This window comes from Pyrus communis, chromosome 12, assembly GCF_963583255.1.
Source record: "Pyrus communis chromosome 12, drPyrComm1.1, whole genome shotgun sequence".
Taxonomy (NCBI): Eukaryota; Viridiplantae; Streptophyta; class Magnoliopsida; order Rosales; family Rosaceae; genus Pyrus; species Pyrus communis.
In genome coordinates this window covers 12,956,698-12,971,558 of record NC_084814.1, presented here as the reverse complement: position 1 = coordinate 12,971,558, position 14,861 = coordinate 12,956,698, and the positions used below count along the sequence as shown (strand labels likewise).

The window sequence follows — 14,861 nt, the reverse complement described above, 5'->3', positions numbered from 1 at the left end:
GAGATATGAACAGTGAGCGAAGTGCTTGACAACGACGATTAAAAAAAAAAAACTGAGAGCGTGGTAGCTGGAACAATTTATCATGATGTTATTTATTCATTATTTTTCTACCTAACGCAAATATTTTGTAGTTCAATTAATTATTAATATTTACACCTGTATTTGATGATCTGAGATGTGATTCCCTTCCCTCGTTTGTATCAAAAACCATTTTAAAACAAGACAGGTAGGTGTTATTTCGGATGAGTATCCTCTTCAGATCTTCGAGGATTTTAGAAGTCAATTTTGGTAAAATGTACATTGTACAACTAATTTTCGTAAAATAATATTTATGTTTTATTTTAAATAAAAATATTCAAATGATTTCTAAAAACACGATATATGATTAATGATTAAGATATAAGAATTTTTATAATTTTTATAATTTAAATCCACATGAGGTCCAAATCCGATATTTGCTATTGCTTCGTTGACTTCAGTTAAGCATAGCTGCATGAATAACGGAACACGTAGATCAATGATAAGCTTAAATAATACGATCCAGCATTTCGAGGGATGCTTTTAGTTTGGCCCTTAAATTTGAAATTAAGTAAAGTTTTATTTTTCCATAAAAATCAAAATTGTGGGTTTCCTTCACATAACATAGGAGATAGGACGATACAATTTTGTCTTGAGAGAGAGAGAGAGAGAGAGAGAGAGAGAGAGAGATGGACTGGTTGAGCTTTTCCCTTTATCTCATTCTCACCTGGGCATTGCTGGAAGCTCTCTTCTACTCACTTGGAAGAGGTAAAAAGAGTTCAAGATCAAAGCAGCTTCCACCGGGGCCAAAACCCTTCCCAGTCATTGGGAACCTGCACCAACTTGGTGACAAACCCCACAAGTCTCTTGCCAAACTTGCCCAAAAACATGGCCCTCTCATGTCCCTAAAACTAGGTCAAGTAACTTCCATAGTCATTTCTTCAGCAGCCATGGCCAAAGAAGTTCTCCAAACCCATGATCACTTCTTCTGTAACCGAACAATCCCCGATTCGCTTCGAGCTCATGATCACCATACGATTGGATTGCCTTGGCTACCAGTTTCAACCATGTGGAGAAACCTTAGAAAAATATGCAACACTCAACTCTTTGCCAATAAAATGCTTGATTCCAACGAAAACCTGCGGCGCAGGAAACTGCAGGAGCTCCTTGAAGAGGTCCGTCAAAGTAGCTTAAGCGGTCAGGCACTGGATATTGGGAAGGCTGCATTCACAACAGTTCTCAATTTGTTGAGCAATACAATTTTTTCGATCGATTTGGCCGACCCAAATTCTGAAATGGCTAGGAACTTCAAGGAGATGGTGTGTAATATTATGATGGAGGCTGGGAAGCCGAATTTGGGGGACTGTTTTCCTGTGCTTAGAAAATTTGACCCCAATGGCAGAAGGCGGAGGATGACAAAGTACTTTAGTAAGATATTGGATCTGAATGATAGGTTAATCAACCAAAGGATGGAGTTACGAAAATTGCCTGGTTCTGCGGTTAAAAATGATGTGTTAGAAACCCTTCTTAACATTGCTGAGGAAAACAGTGAAGTGATCAACAAAAATGAAATCAATCATTTGTTACTGGTTAGTACAAATCTTTTTGAAACTGTTTACTAGCTTTAACTTTTTATCTTTTATATATACCAGCGAAAGCGAGGGGGAACAATCAAATATAAAATGCAGATTGAGTGCATGCTTTTAGCTGCTTGATCTACAAACTCTTCGCTATACTTTGTTGTTTGATAACTATTTCGTTACTTAGTTTTTATTTTTATTTTTTTAACTAAAACATTGTGAAAATTAAAACCAAATTTTGAAAACTCACAATAGTAACCTTCAGTATTTGGTATTGAAAACTGAAATAATTACCATACAAGCTTTTAGTTAAAAAAATAAAAAATAAAAATGAAATGGTTTTCAAACGGCTCTTTGCCTGTGATTTCAGTGGTTATGTTTGATAATAGGTCTTATTTGTTGCTGGATCAGACACAACATCATCCACATTCCAATGGGCAATGGCAGAGCTATTGCACAACCCTGAGGTTCTATCCAAAGCTCAATTAGAGCTTGAGCAAGTAATTGGCAAAGGCAATCCAATAGAGGAATCAGACATTGCAAGACTGCCTTACTTGCAATCCATAGTCAAAGAGACCTTTAGGTTGCATCCTGCAGTTCCATTGTTACTTCCCCGAAAAGCTGGAGCAGACGTAGAAATTGAAGGCTACACAGTGACAAAGGGTGCACAAGTGCTTGTTAACACGTGGGCTATTGGCAGGGACACAAACTTGTGGGATGAGCCGAATTCGTTTAAGCCGGAGAGGTTTTGGGGGTCGGAAGTTGATGTTAGAGGCCGGAATTTTGAGCTTATACCTTTCGGAGGTGGACGGAGAATATGTCCTGGATTGCCATTGGCAATGAGAATGTTGCACCTAATGTTGGGTTCTCTTATTCATTTATTTGATTGGAAGCTTCCAGATGGGGTTACACCAAAGAACATGAACATGGATGATAAGGTTGGCCTCACCTTAGAGATGTCCCAACCCTTGCGAGCTATTCCTATCCCATTGTAAATGTCCAATATTTTGCAAAACTACTCCATGAATTATTATTGTTTTGCAAAGTGGAATGTTTCTTGTTTTCATGAATAATCAGGGATGGACAGTTTTATGCCAGGTGACAAGTTTGAGCGACATGTAGCTTTCGAATTAAACATGTAATAGATTATAAATATAAAAGCATGTAATACTAATACATGACATGTTTTAAATACATTTATTTTAATTTTACTATTATTATTATTATTATTATTATTATTATTATTATTATTATTTAACAATCGATATTATTTACATTAAGGGAATGGAGAAGGGTTTAGCCTCATAATAGGCTAGCAATAATGTGGTTTTAATTCACCTTAAGGGAGAATTAAACCTCAGACCTTTCACTTACAAGTAAAACAGAATATTACTAGACCATAGTACTAAGTGATATTGGATAAGTATATAGGTCACTACACGTGAGAAACATGTGCATGTATGGCTTACTAGTATAAATAGCTTTTCCTTCTTTTATTTTTTAGTGTGATTGTAATATTAGAGATATTGAGTAAAAGATATAGAGAGTTTCTTTTGGCTTCTCCTTCAAGCTTCCTTTTCAGTATATTTCTTGATTTCTATGGAATCCATCTCTATTGTTAAGAAGGTATCAAGAGCTGTGCTTGCTTGCGCAATAGTACTGGTTCATTGTTTCCGCTGCTTCGACTGGTAAGAAGGTGATATTGCTTCTGGTCTTTGTATCTAGAAATGTGTTCTGTGTGTTAAAAACCCTAAAGAATTTAGTGTTCTTTCTTCTGAAATTTAGTTTGAATTGAAGTGATTTGAGTTGATTGAAGGCCGATGCCGTAGTTTTCTGGTTAATTGAAGAGTTATATGTTGATTTGATGAAAGGCCGATGCCAAATTTGTTGCGAGTTTTAGATTCTTGAAGTAATTGAAGTGATTCAAGGCCGATTGCCATTGTTGAAGTATATATGTGATTCTTGCTTCTCTGTGAGTGTATAGTGATTGTCTTGCTAGTTGGAGATCAGGTCTGCAATTCTTGTTCATCTGGAGTTATTCACTGACTCAATTTGCATCTGGGTTGTTCTGGGTATTTTTTTTTTTTTTGCATCGCCACAGTTTTGATTACTTCTGTCTGTTTTCATAATATTGCAAATCAAGTGAGGATTGAAAGTTTGCTGGGTATGCTCACTATTAAACTGAATGATGATAATTTCATTAAATGGAGCTACCAATTTGGATCGGTTCTTCGTGGTTATGATTTCTTTGATCATTTTACTGGTGATTCTGTGTGCCCTCCCAAGTTTGTTATTACTTCTGAATTAGGAGTTACCAATGAGATCAATGCAGCTTATAAAGAATGGGTTAAGATTGATATGGCGTTGTTAAGCCTGTTACTTGCTACACCCAGTGATGATGCTATAGAATATGTGGTAGGATGTAAGACCTCTCATGAGGCATGGACTGCTTTACAGGATAGATATATGTCTGTGTCTAAAGCTAGTGTCAATCATCTCAAAGCGGAGTTACATACTATGCAGAAAGGGGGAGATACTATTGATAAATATCTGTTGAGGTTAAAGACTATTAAAAATCAATTACAGGCTGCTGGAGAGAAAGTATCAGACAATGATCTCATCATTGCTGCACTCACTGGCTTACCTTCTGATTACGATATGATTCGGACTGTTATTTTGGCTAAAGACTCAACAATTACACTCAAAGAGTTTCGGGCTCAATTAATTGGTGCAGAGAAGACAATTGAAACCAGAATGCAGTCTTTGGTTCAAAGTATGTCTGCCATGTATGTCAATGCTCAAGCTTCTAATGTTCATACTGGGGGGTCTTCCTCTCAGTTCCCTGCATCTTCCAATTCATCAGGTAGTGCTTCTAATGCACAATTTTCTCCGGTTGTTGGTTCTGGTTATTCTGGAAGTTCATCATCTGTTACAGGTTATCCTGGTAATCAATTTCAGTCCAGTGATTACTCAGGTAGTCATATGTCTGGCAGATCATTCAATGGTAACACTTATCGGCCAAGAGGAAATGGAGGATATAGGCAGAAATTTAATGGCTCGAGATTTGGCAATTCTTGGCAGCAGTGGTCAGGAAATACATCTAATCGGTTTGAGCCTATTCCTGAGTGTCAGATCTGCTCGAGAAAGGGTCATGTAGCAGTTACATGTCGTTTCAGGAATGATAATGGTCTAAATGTGCAAGAATGTCGAATATGTGGCAAACGGGGTCATATTGCCTTGAATTGTAGGCATCGGAGCAATTATGCCTATCAAGGAGCTCAACCATCTCCTTCCTTATCTGCCAATTTTGCTTATCAAGGGTTTTCTATGTCTCCTCGTGCTGTTGATATGGGCATGGTTCCTCCTCTGTCACAGTTTGTCAACCATAATCAATCTCCTCAGTTTTTGAATGTTAATCAATCTCCTTCATTCATTTCTCCATCTGTGCCATCCTCTTCTGCTGGTTTTCCAGCTATGAATGCTCAAGCTTCTGCAGCTACTTCAAATGGAGACTCTTGGATTCTCGATACTGGGGCTTCTCATCACATGACCCCAGATTTAACAATTCTTGCTCATTCTACACCATATGAAGGCACTGAGAAGATAATAGTTGGTAATGGTGAAGGTTTGGATGTACAAAATATTGGTCATGGCACTCTACAGTCTCCATCTCATATTTTACATCTTAAAAATGTCTTACATGTGCCAATGTTAAATGTTAATCTTTTATCTGTTAAGAAACTATGCAGAGACAATCATAGTTGGTTCATATGCGATGATATTCGATTTTTTGTACAGGACAAGGCAACAGGGGCAATCCTCCACCAAGGCAAGAGTAGCACTAATGAGTTGTTCAGAGTCCCTGTGCATATTTTCCCAACATTGTTGAATAAAGGTGCAATTTCTTCTGCCTATTTGGGACATACAGTGCAATCTTCTTTGTGGCATCAGGGATGTGGTCACCCTTCAAATGCCATCTTAGCCACTATGCTTAGGAACTCAAATATAGCTTGTTCTTCTGATCCCATTAGTACAGTTTGCTCCCATTGTCTTGCGGGAAAGATGAGTAGACTTCCATTTTTTGATAGGGTTGATACAGTAGATATACCTTTTCATAAGATTCATAGTGATGTATGGGGGCCTTCTCCAGTTGTTTCAGTTGAAGGGTTTCGCTATTATGTGTCGTTTATAGATGAAGCTACTTGATTTGTATGGATTTTTCCTATAATGAATAAATCAGAGGTTTTCAGTTCATTTGTCAAATTTTGTGCTTATGTTGAGAACCAATTTCAGTCTAGAATTAAACTTTTCCAATCTGATGGTGGTGGAGAGTTTCTCAACAATGCATTTAAGGAATATTTGGCTACGCATGGTATTTTACTTCAGATTTCATGTCCATACACACCTCAGCAGAATGGTCTAGCTGAGAGAAAGCATAGACATCTGATTGAGACAGCAATAACATTGTTATCTGTTGCTAAGTTACCTCATAAGTTTTGGTCTTATGTTGTAGCACATGCTGCGTTTCTAATTAATAGGATGCCTTGCAAGACTCTTCATATGAATTCCCCTTTTGGAAAATTGTTTGGCAAGCAACCTGACCTGGTTAATTTGAAGGTTTTTGGTTCTGCAATCTATCCTTACCTCAGACCATATAATATTACTAAACTGCAATCCAGATCTACTCAGTGTGTTTTCTTGGGATATCCCCAAGGATATAAAGGTGCTTTTTGTTATAATATGTTCACTGGGAAAGTTCTCATTTCTCGCCATGTTTATCATGATGAGAATGTATTTCTTTACAAGAATGATGTCAATACAGCTGCTGGGACTATTACTTCTTCTGGTTCAACTAGTTATGTGAAACCTATTTTTGTTCAGTTATCGGTTCTAATGGAACAGGTTGATCATGATGGTCATACTCAAGATTTCCAGACTGTTTCAGCTTCACAACCTCTCAGATCTGTTTCTTCAGGTTCTTTGGAAAATGCACAGGACTCTGTCTCCCCTGCTACTCTTTCCAGTCCTCCTTCTCTGTTGCCTGTCCTTCAACCACAACAGTCCCACATGGAGTTCCCTACTATTACCTCACTCAATTCTCCTATGACAGAGAATGTGTCTATATCTCAAGGTATTCAAACCAGATTGAGAACAGGTCCCATTACCAGAAATGACTATTCTGCTTTGACTGCTACATTTCCAGAAGTGACATCCTTGACTCTTGAAGATAATGCTCATTTCTCAGGAGGTTTCACGTTTATTGCTGATATTTTGGATGTTTCTGAACCATCCAGTTTTAAACAAGCCTCTCATATCCCTCAATGGCAGTTGGCCATGCAAGAAGAGTTTGATGCTTTTCAATCTCAAGGCACTTGGACTCTTGTTCCTAACTCTTGTGATAAGAATGTGATTGGAAGCAAGTGGGTGTATAAAATTAAAAGAAATAGTGATGCTTCTATATCACGTTATAAAGCTCGGCTGGTAGCTCAAGGATTTAACCAAGAAAAGGGGCTGGATTATACAGAAACGTTCAGTCCAGTTGTTCGTCATACTACAGTGTGTTTAGTTTTAGCCTTGGCTGCAACCCATCACTGGGAACTTCGACAACTTGATGTGAAGAATGCATTTCTTCATGGAGAATTGCAAGAAGAAGTCTATATGAAGCAACCTCAAGGCTTTGTTCATCCTCAATTTCCTACGCATGTTTGCAAATTGGTTAAGTCTCTTTATGGCTTAAAGCAAGCTCCCCGAGCTTGGAATGATAAAATTACTAGTTATCTGCAAGCAATTGGTTTTGAAGCATCTATGTCAGATTCTAGTTTATTTGTTCGAACTGTTGGGGCTGATGTTGTTATTCTGTTACTGTACGTCGACGACATTATTATTACAGGGTCTAATTCTCAAATGATTCAGTCTGTGATCACAACTCTTAATGCAGTTTTTGATCTGAAGGATATGGGAAGATTGGCTTATTTCCTTGGGCTTTAGATTACATATAACTCTAATGGGGATCTGTTTATTAATCAAGCCAAATACACTAAAGATTTGATTCACAAGGCTGGAATTGATGACTGCAAACCATGTTCCACACCCTGTAAGCCTCATAATCAAGTGTTGTCCACTGAAGGTATCTTATTATCAGATCCTACATTATATCGAAGCTTGGTTGGCGCCTTACAATACCTCACCTTTACCCGTCCTGATATTGCATTTGCTGTGAATACTGTGTGTCAATATATGAATGCTCCCACTGACATTCATCTTGCTATGGTTAAAAGAATACTCCGATTTCTCCAAGGTACTCTTCAATGTGGCTTAACATATATTTCTGGAGGTTCACTTACAGTCACTGCATATAGTGATTCTGATTGGGCCGTTGATTTGAACACTGGGCGATCTATCACTAGGTATGTTGTTTATCTTGGGCAGAATCCTGTTTCCTGGCAATCTAAGAAGCAGTCCTCAGTTTCCTGTAGTTCCACGGAGGCTGAATATCGTGCCCTCGCAAATACCACTGCTGATATTGCTTGGATTCGGCTTATCCTCAAGGATTTACATGTATTTGTGCCTTCTTCCCCTGTGCTCTATTGTGATAATCAATCAGCTATAGCATTGAGTTTAAATCTGGTTTAACACTCTCAGATTAAACACTTGGAGACAGATTTTCATTTCGTCCGTGAACGGGTTCAAAAGGGAGATTTGTTAGTGGAGTATTTGTGTACTAAGGATCAGATTGCTGATGTGTTGACAAAGGGATTACATGGACCATATTTTTTGCGTCATTGTTTCAATCTTAAGCTTGGGTACCCCAGCAAAGATTGAGGGGGGGGTATTGGATAAGTATATAGGTCACTACACGTGAGAAACATGTGCATGTGTGGCTTACTAGATGAGATAGTATAAATAGCTTTTCCTTCTTTTATTTTTTAGTGTGATTGTAATATTAGAGATATTGAGTAAAAGATATAGAGAGTTTCTTTTGGCTTCTCCTTCAAGCTTCCTTTTCAGTATATTTCTTGATTTCTATGGAATCCATCTCTATTGTTAAGAAATGACACTTTTATTATTATTAAGGGATTAAGGGAGGGGGAGATCGAATCTGTTACAACAATTTGAGAGAGATGAAGAGTTTCAAACTGCATGAGTAAAAACTTAACTCTCAATCCATTAAGATATTTAACCAAAAACAACATGTTTTAATACTAGGTATATCGCAAATTAGGCCATCTCCAATAAACATAAAATTTAGAGTCAAAAAGGTATATCCAACTGTAAATTTGACTCAACAATCTCCATTGTACCGCAAAAAGTATGGTAATATGAATATTCGAAATAATTGATTTTTTTATTTGCTAACCAAGTAAAAGGGCCACGCCAGTCAACCAAAATATCCAAGATGAGGAGGTACCTCAAAATACAAGAAAATCGAACACTAGTCCAATTCCACACGCATAACCGGAAGGAAAAAAAAAAAAGAGATTAGTTGTAAGGTCTACATCACGTTGAACTTTAACGATCTGAACTATATGGTTTTCAAGTTGCACCTTATAGATTATTCTTGCAAAATATTAATCAAATCATAAATATTTGAGGTATCTAATTAAGTTCGAAAAATTTAACGAATAATATGTTCTAAGAAACATTGAATTTCATCCAAACAATTAAATGGGAAAATGGTTTCAAATTGAATTAAATTTTTGCATAGATGATTTATGAACCGAGACTAACAAAATAGACGGTTCGATGTGGAATAAATCCTATAACCAGTGATGGAACCAGGATTTTAAACTCAGCAGTCTCGATAATAAAGATCAAAAAATTTATAGACAAAAATAACATTGAAAAGTTAAATTATAAAACATTTCATTAAAAAATCATACGCAAAACAACATTACAAGCTATAACATCCTAATTCAAGCATCCAAGATGAGGTTAGTAAGTGTGAAAATGTTCCATGATAGCTTCGTTACCAATACATGAAAAAACATCTTTCTCAATGTAAAAGACTAATCTGTCACTCAACCATTGATCTCCCATTTTTCTATGAAGTGGACCCTTAATGATATTCATAGTGGAAAATGCCCTCTCCCATGAAGCGGTTGTATCGTGCAAAACCAAAGCCAACTAAACAAGCAAATATACGAATGCAAATGTTTGATGCAACCCTTTCTCCACCATTTTCTTAGCACGATCACTAATCTCCCACAATTGAGAAAAATCATTATCATAATGCATAAAATGAATATAAATATCAAGTTGATCTTGAAGTGTCAATCGATCTCGTTCCGTGAAATCTTTAGAATACAACTGAGCAAGATGAACAAGCTTTTCTTCATCAAAAGCTACAAATGAATCATTCGGACTCAAACATTCCAAGCAAATAAGCAATTTGGTATTACCTTAAATGAAGCAATCATCTAATTCTGTATGTTGAAAATCAATGACCTCAAAAAAGAGTTCAACTTTGTAATGATGACGATTGGTCTTTTCTGAAGCCTTATGCAATGACTTCCCTCGAATGACATATGAATCATCCATATTAGGTACCTCAATTTCATGTTCGACACAAAAGGATGATACTTTATCAACCAAAAAATCAAAATTTTCATTATTTCTCATGCAACATAGTTGTTCTTTACATGTCTTGACTAAAGTCATTGCATTCACAATCTCTTGATATTTCTTTTGCAATGCTTGTGACAAATCATTTGTAATTTCCAATATGGATTTCATCAAAAAGAGGAGGAGCACAAGTTCACAAGGTTGTAAATCTTTTAATAACCTTTTTGCTTCACCAACAATATCATTGTAGCAATCTTCAACAATCATGTCAAGCACATCCACCACAGAAGAGAACATTGTAATCAAACTAATCAAAGCACCATGATGTGAATTTCATAGTGTATTCCCAACACGTTTGAGACTAGTTTCTTGATTTAATCCTTGCCCCGTTTCAAGACAATCATTTTCAATAGCTTTCATGAGATTTTCTTGTTGTTTCTCTCTAAGTACATCACAACACTTACATGAGCATCCAACAACATTCACCAAACTATTAGTCAATGTGAAAAAAAGAGGCAACATCAGAGTTTTTCTATGTTACTGCAACAAGAGCTAATTGTAGTTGATGAGCAAAACAATGAACATAGAATACACAACTTTCTTCATCCAAATTTTTTTTAAGGCCATTGAACTCACCTCTCATATTACTCGCCCCATCATAACCTTGATCTCGTAGGTTGGACTAACTTAAATCATGTAGTTTCAAGAACTCACCAATGGACTCCTTTAGTTTACTTGAAGTTGTTTTAGTAACATGTTGGACTCCAATGAACCTTTCAATTACTTGACCTTTGTTGTCCACATAATGCAAAACCATAGCCATTTGCTCTTTTATTGAAACTTCACGTGATTCATCTACCATTATAGAAATGAATTTACTCTCTTTCATTTCCTTCATAATAACCTTACTAGTTTTGAAGGCATATGAATTGACAATATCTTTTTGAATTGAAGGAGCTATTAGCATGAGATTTCTTGGAGCATTTTCCAACACAACTTCCTTTATTTTCTCATCATGATCTGCAAGGGATTGCAAGAGTTCTAAATAATTCCTCCTATTATTTGAAGTGTCACTTTCATCGTGGCCACGAAAAGGAAGGCCTTGTCGCAACAAGAGCTTAGTTAAATCTATTGATGCATTCAAGCAAAGACAATATTTCATACATTCTTCTTCTGGCTGTTTGATAACAACTGCTTCAATATGTGCCTTTTAGTTCCACTTCTCTTGCTTTATTGTGGATACTACCAATAGGACCAACATGTTTGTCAAAACATTCTCTTGCATTCTTCCATTTCTTAAAATTACCCCAATGAATGCATCACTTCCTAATTTTGAAAAGTAGATTTCAAAGAGATAGCAATGAAAAAAAAATGCTGCATCTTCGGATATACTATATGTGGATGCAAATTTCCGCCTTCTTCTTCTTGGACAAAATTGCACCTACAAAACAATTAACACCTTTGGTCAAGGCCAAGAGCCTCACACGCCTATGATGAATTGGGGGGAGGGGGCTTTAGCCGAAAAACCTCTGATGCCAAAGTTAGAATTTAGAGAGAAAGTGTTTGAGAATTTTAGAGAATTTTAGCAAGAGAATTGGAAGTGAACTTTGAGTAGAATGATGGGGTTTATATAGGAGAGTGGCTAGCCTCCTTGGGTGAGAGAGGACCGGCCACCTAGCTCCCTTTGTGGGCTAGGTTCTTGATTTGTATTAATTTGGGAGTTATGCAAATAATTAGATAATTAATTAGCAAATAGAATAATTGCCTAATTAACTAGCTAATTAATATAATAAAAGGTGAAAATGTGGTAGAATATATAAGGTATGGCCAGTCCCTTTGGGAGAGAAGGTGACTGGCCCTTTATGTATTTTTTGGTTGTTATGGATAGTTTAATTGACAATTAATGGATTAATTAGGCAATAAACCCATTAATTAGCCAATTAACATAATTCAAAAGGAATGTTTTTGGGAATTACCTTGTAGGAAGGATTTGATGTGGATGGATGAAATATGTTTTGAATTGTTACCTATTTTGGGCACTTTTGACTTGGTTGAGTGATGATTGCCCGCTGCTCGTGCGTTGAAATCCCGATATGCCTCAAGGGTATTTTTGTCCTCTTTCACCCAAAAATCCACTTGTCGTCTTGTGATTATTTTTGGCTCCATAAATGCCCTCACACTTGTTGGGCTGCTCGCAGAAAAGGGCAACAAGTGTAGAGATTTTCTTGCATTAGGAAACATAGGTTTGTTTCCTATTTTGATGTAGATTCCCTCTTGAATAAGAAATTAGATCCTTTTAGGAAAGGGAAATAAATTTCTTTCAAAGCCTATTTAAGTCCACCTAAAGTGGATTATTAAATCAACTTTGGAGAGAAATTTATTTTACCCTCCAAGAGAGAGAGAGAGCTTAGAGAATATTTGTCACATCCCGACACAGGCCCTTACCACATCCTGAGCTCGACTCTACCGTAGCACGATATTGTCTGCTTTGGGCCTCGACCACACCCTCACGGTTTTGTTTCTAGGAACTCACACAGAACTTCCCAATGGGTCACCCATCATGGGATTGCTCTCACGCGCTACTTGCTTAACTTCGGAGTTCCTACGGAACCCGAAGCCATTGAGCTCCCAAAAGGCCTCGTGCTAGGTAGAGATGAGAATATACATATAAGGCTTAGAGGATCCACTCCCCTGGGTGATGTTATCATATCCCCGCCTGGGCCCCCACCACTTCCTGGGCTTGACTCTATCGTAGCACAATATTGTCTGCTTTGGGCCCCGACCACACCCTCACGGTTTTGTTTCTGGGAACTCACGAGCAACTTCCTAGTGGGTCACCCATCATGGGAATACTCTCGCATACTACTCGCTTAACTTCGGAGTTCCGATGGAACCCGAAGCCAGTGAGTTCCCAAAAGGCCTCATGCTAGGTAGAGATATACATATAAGGCTTACATGATCCACTCCCCTGGGCGATGTGGGATGTTACAATCCACCCCCCTTAGGGGTTCGATGTCCTCGTTGGCACACTTCTGGCTAGAGATTGGCTTTGATACCAAATTGTCACATCCCAGGCTCGACTCCACCGTAGCATGATATTGTCCGCATTGGGCCTCGACCATGCCCTCACAGTTTTTTTTTTTGGGAACTAACGAGAAACTTCCCAATGGGTTGATTTAGACCGTTCAATGGTTGCAGTTTCAAGCTTTACAATTGATTCGCCATCTCGTTGTACCAACTCATTTGCATGCTTGTCACTCATTTTCTTTCTTAGTTGCCTTATGGCTAGTTTTGCAGGATCAAGAGCTTGAGCGTGATCATCTGAAGAATCATCCACTTTAACCCTAGCTGTCGCTTGTCTAGCATTTACAACAATCAAATTTTTCTGAGAATCTGTAACCAAACTATTTTCTCTAATGACTTTTCATGAAGCGGACAAATTGTTTTTCCTAAAGAAATTAAGGCTCAAAGGCCCCATGTCATTCGTGCTAGTTGAAATTATATCAATAACCTTTTTCGAGAAAAGTGATTTGACATGTTGCAGTGCCATTATTTCTTTCCAATCAAGATTCTTTTTTTTGACATTTTACATTGATTTATTCCATCTGGCTTACATGTTTACTTCAGAGATAATTGTCACATCCCAGGCTCGACTCCATCGTAGCATGATATTGTCCGCTTTGGGCCCCAACCACACTCTCACGGTTTTGTTTTTGGGAACTCACTAGCAACTTCCCAGTGGGTCACCCATCATGGGAATGCTCTCGCGCACTACTTGCTTAACTTCGGAGTTCCAATGGAACTCGAAGCTAGTGAGCTCCCAAAAGGCCTCGTGCTAGGTAGAGATGAGAATATACATATAAGGCTTACAGGATCCACTCCCTTGGGCAATAGGGGATCCTAGGCTCGACTCGACCGTAGCACGATATTATCCGCTTTGGGCCCCAACCACGCCCTCACGGTTTTGTTTCTGGGAACTCACACGAGAACTTCCCAATGGGTTACCCATCATGGGATTGCTCTCATGCGCTACTCGCTTAACTTCGGAGTTTCTACGGAACCCAAAGGTAATGAACTCCCAAAAGGCCTCATGCTAGGTAGAGATCCACTCCCCTGGGTGATGTATGTTACAATCCACCCCGCTTAGGGGCCCGGCGTCCTCGTCGGCACACATCCGGCTAGGGATTGGCTCTGATACCAAATTGTCATATCTTAACCCCGGGCTCGACTCCACCATAGCACGATATTGTCTGCTTTGGGCTCCGACCACGCCCTCACGGTTTTGTTTCTGGGAACTCACACGAAAACTTCCTAGTGGGTCACCCATCATGGGATTGCTCTCACGCCCTACTCGCTTAACTTCGAAGTTCCTACGGAACCCGAAGCCAGTGAGCTCCTAAAAGGCCTCGTGCTAGGTAAAGATGGGAATATACATATAAGGCTTAGAGGATCCATTGACCTGGGTGATATGGGATGTTACAATATTTGTTCCCCCTTCTTTTGCAATCTTCTTCATCTTGCCTATGTAAATGATTGTCTTTCGTTGCTTGCTTCGTCTTCTCGTTGCTTCTTGGTAAGAAAAGAATTTAATTTTCTTGTCTTCTTGATTTTCTTAGAGTCTCAAGACTTGAAATTTGGCTCCACGTGGGTTGAGGATGTGAAAAGGTTAATGGGAGGAAACCGTGGCACTGTGGCTGTGGG

The 14,861-nt window shown here is 38.2% G+C and overlaps 1 protein-coding gene across 1 annotated transcript; it reads left to right on the top strand.

Moving 5' to 3' along the window:
• The first annotated feature begins 707 nt into the window (after window positions 1-707).
• Window positions 708-2,593, top strand: LOC137709768 (geraniol 8-hydroxylase-like). Its single transcript, XM_068448753.1, has 2 exons — window positions 708-1,607; window positions 1,988-2,593. Exons 1-2 carry the CDS (start codon window positions 708-710, stop codon window positions 2,591-2,593), a joined length of 1,506 nt encoding a protein of 501 aa, XP_068304854.1.
• The last annotated feature ends 12,268 nt before the right edge of the window (window positions 2,594-14,861 follow it).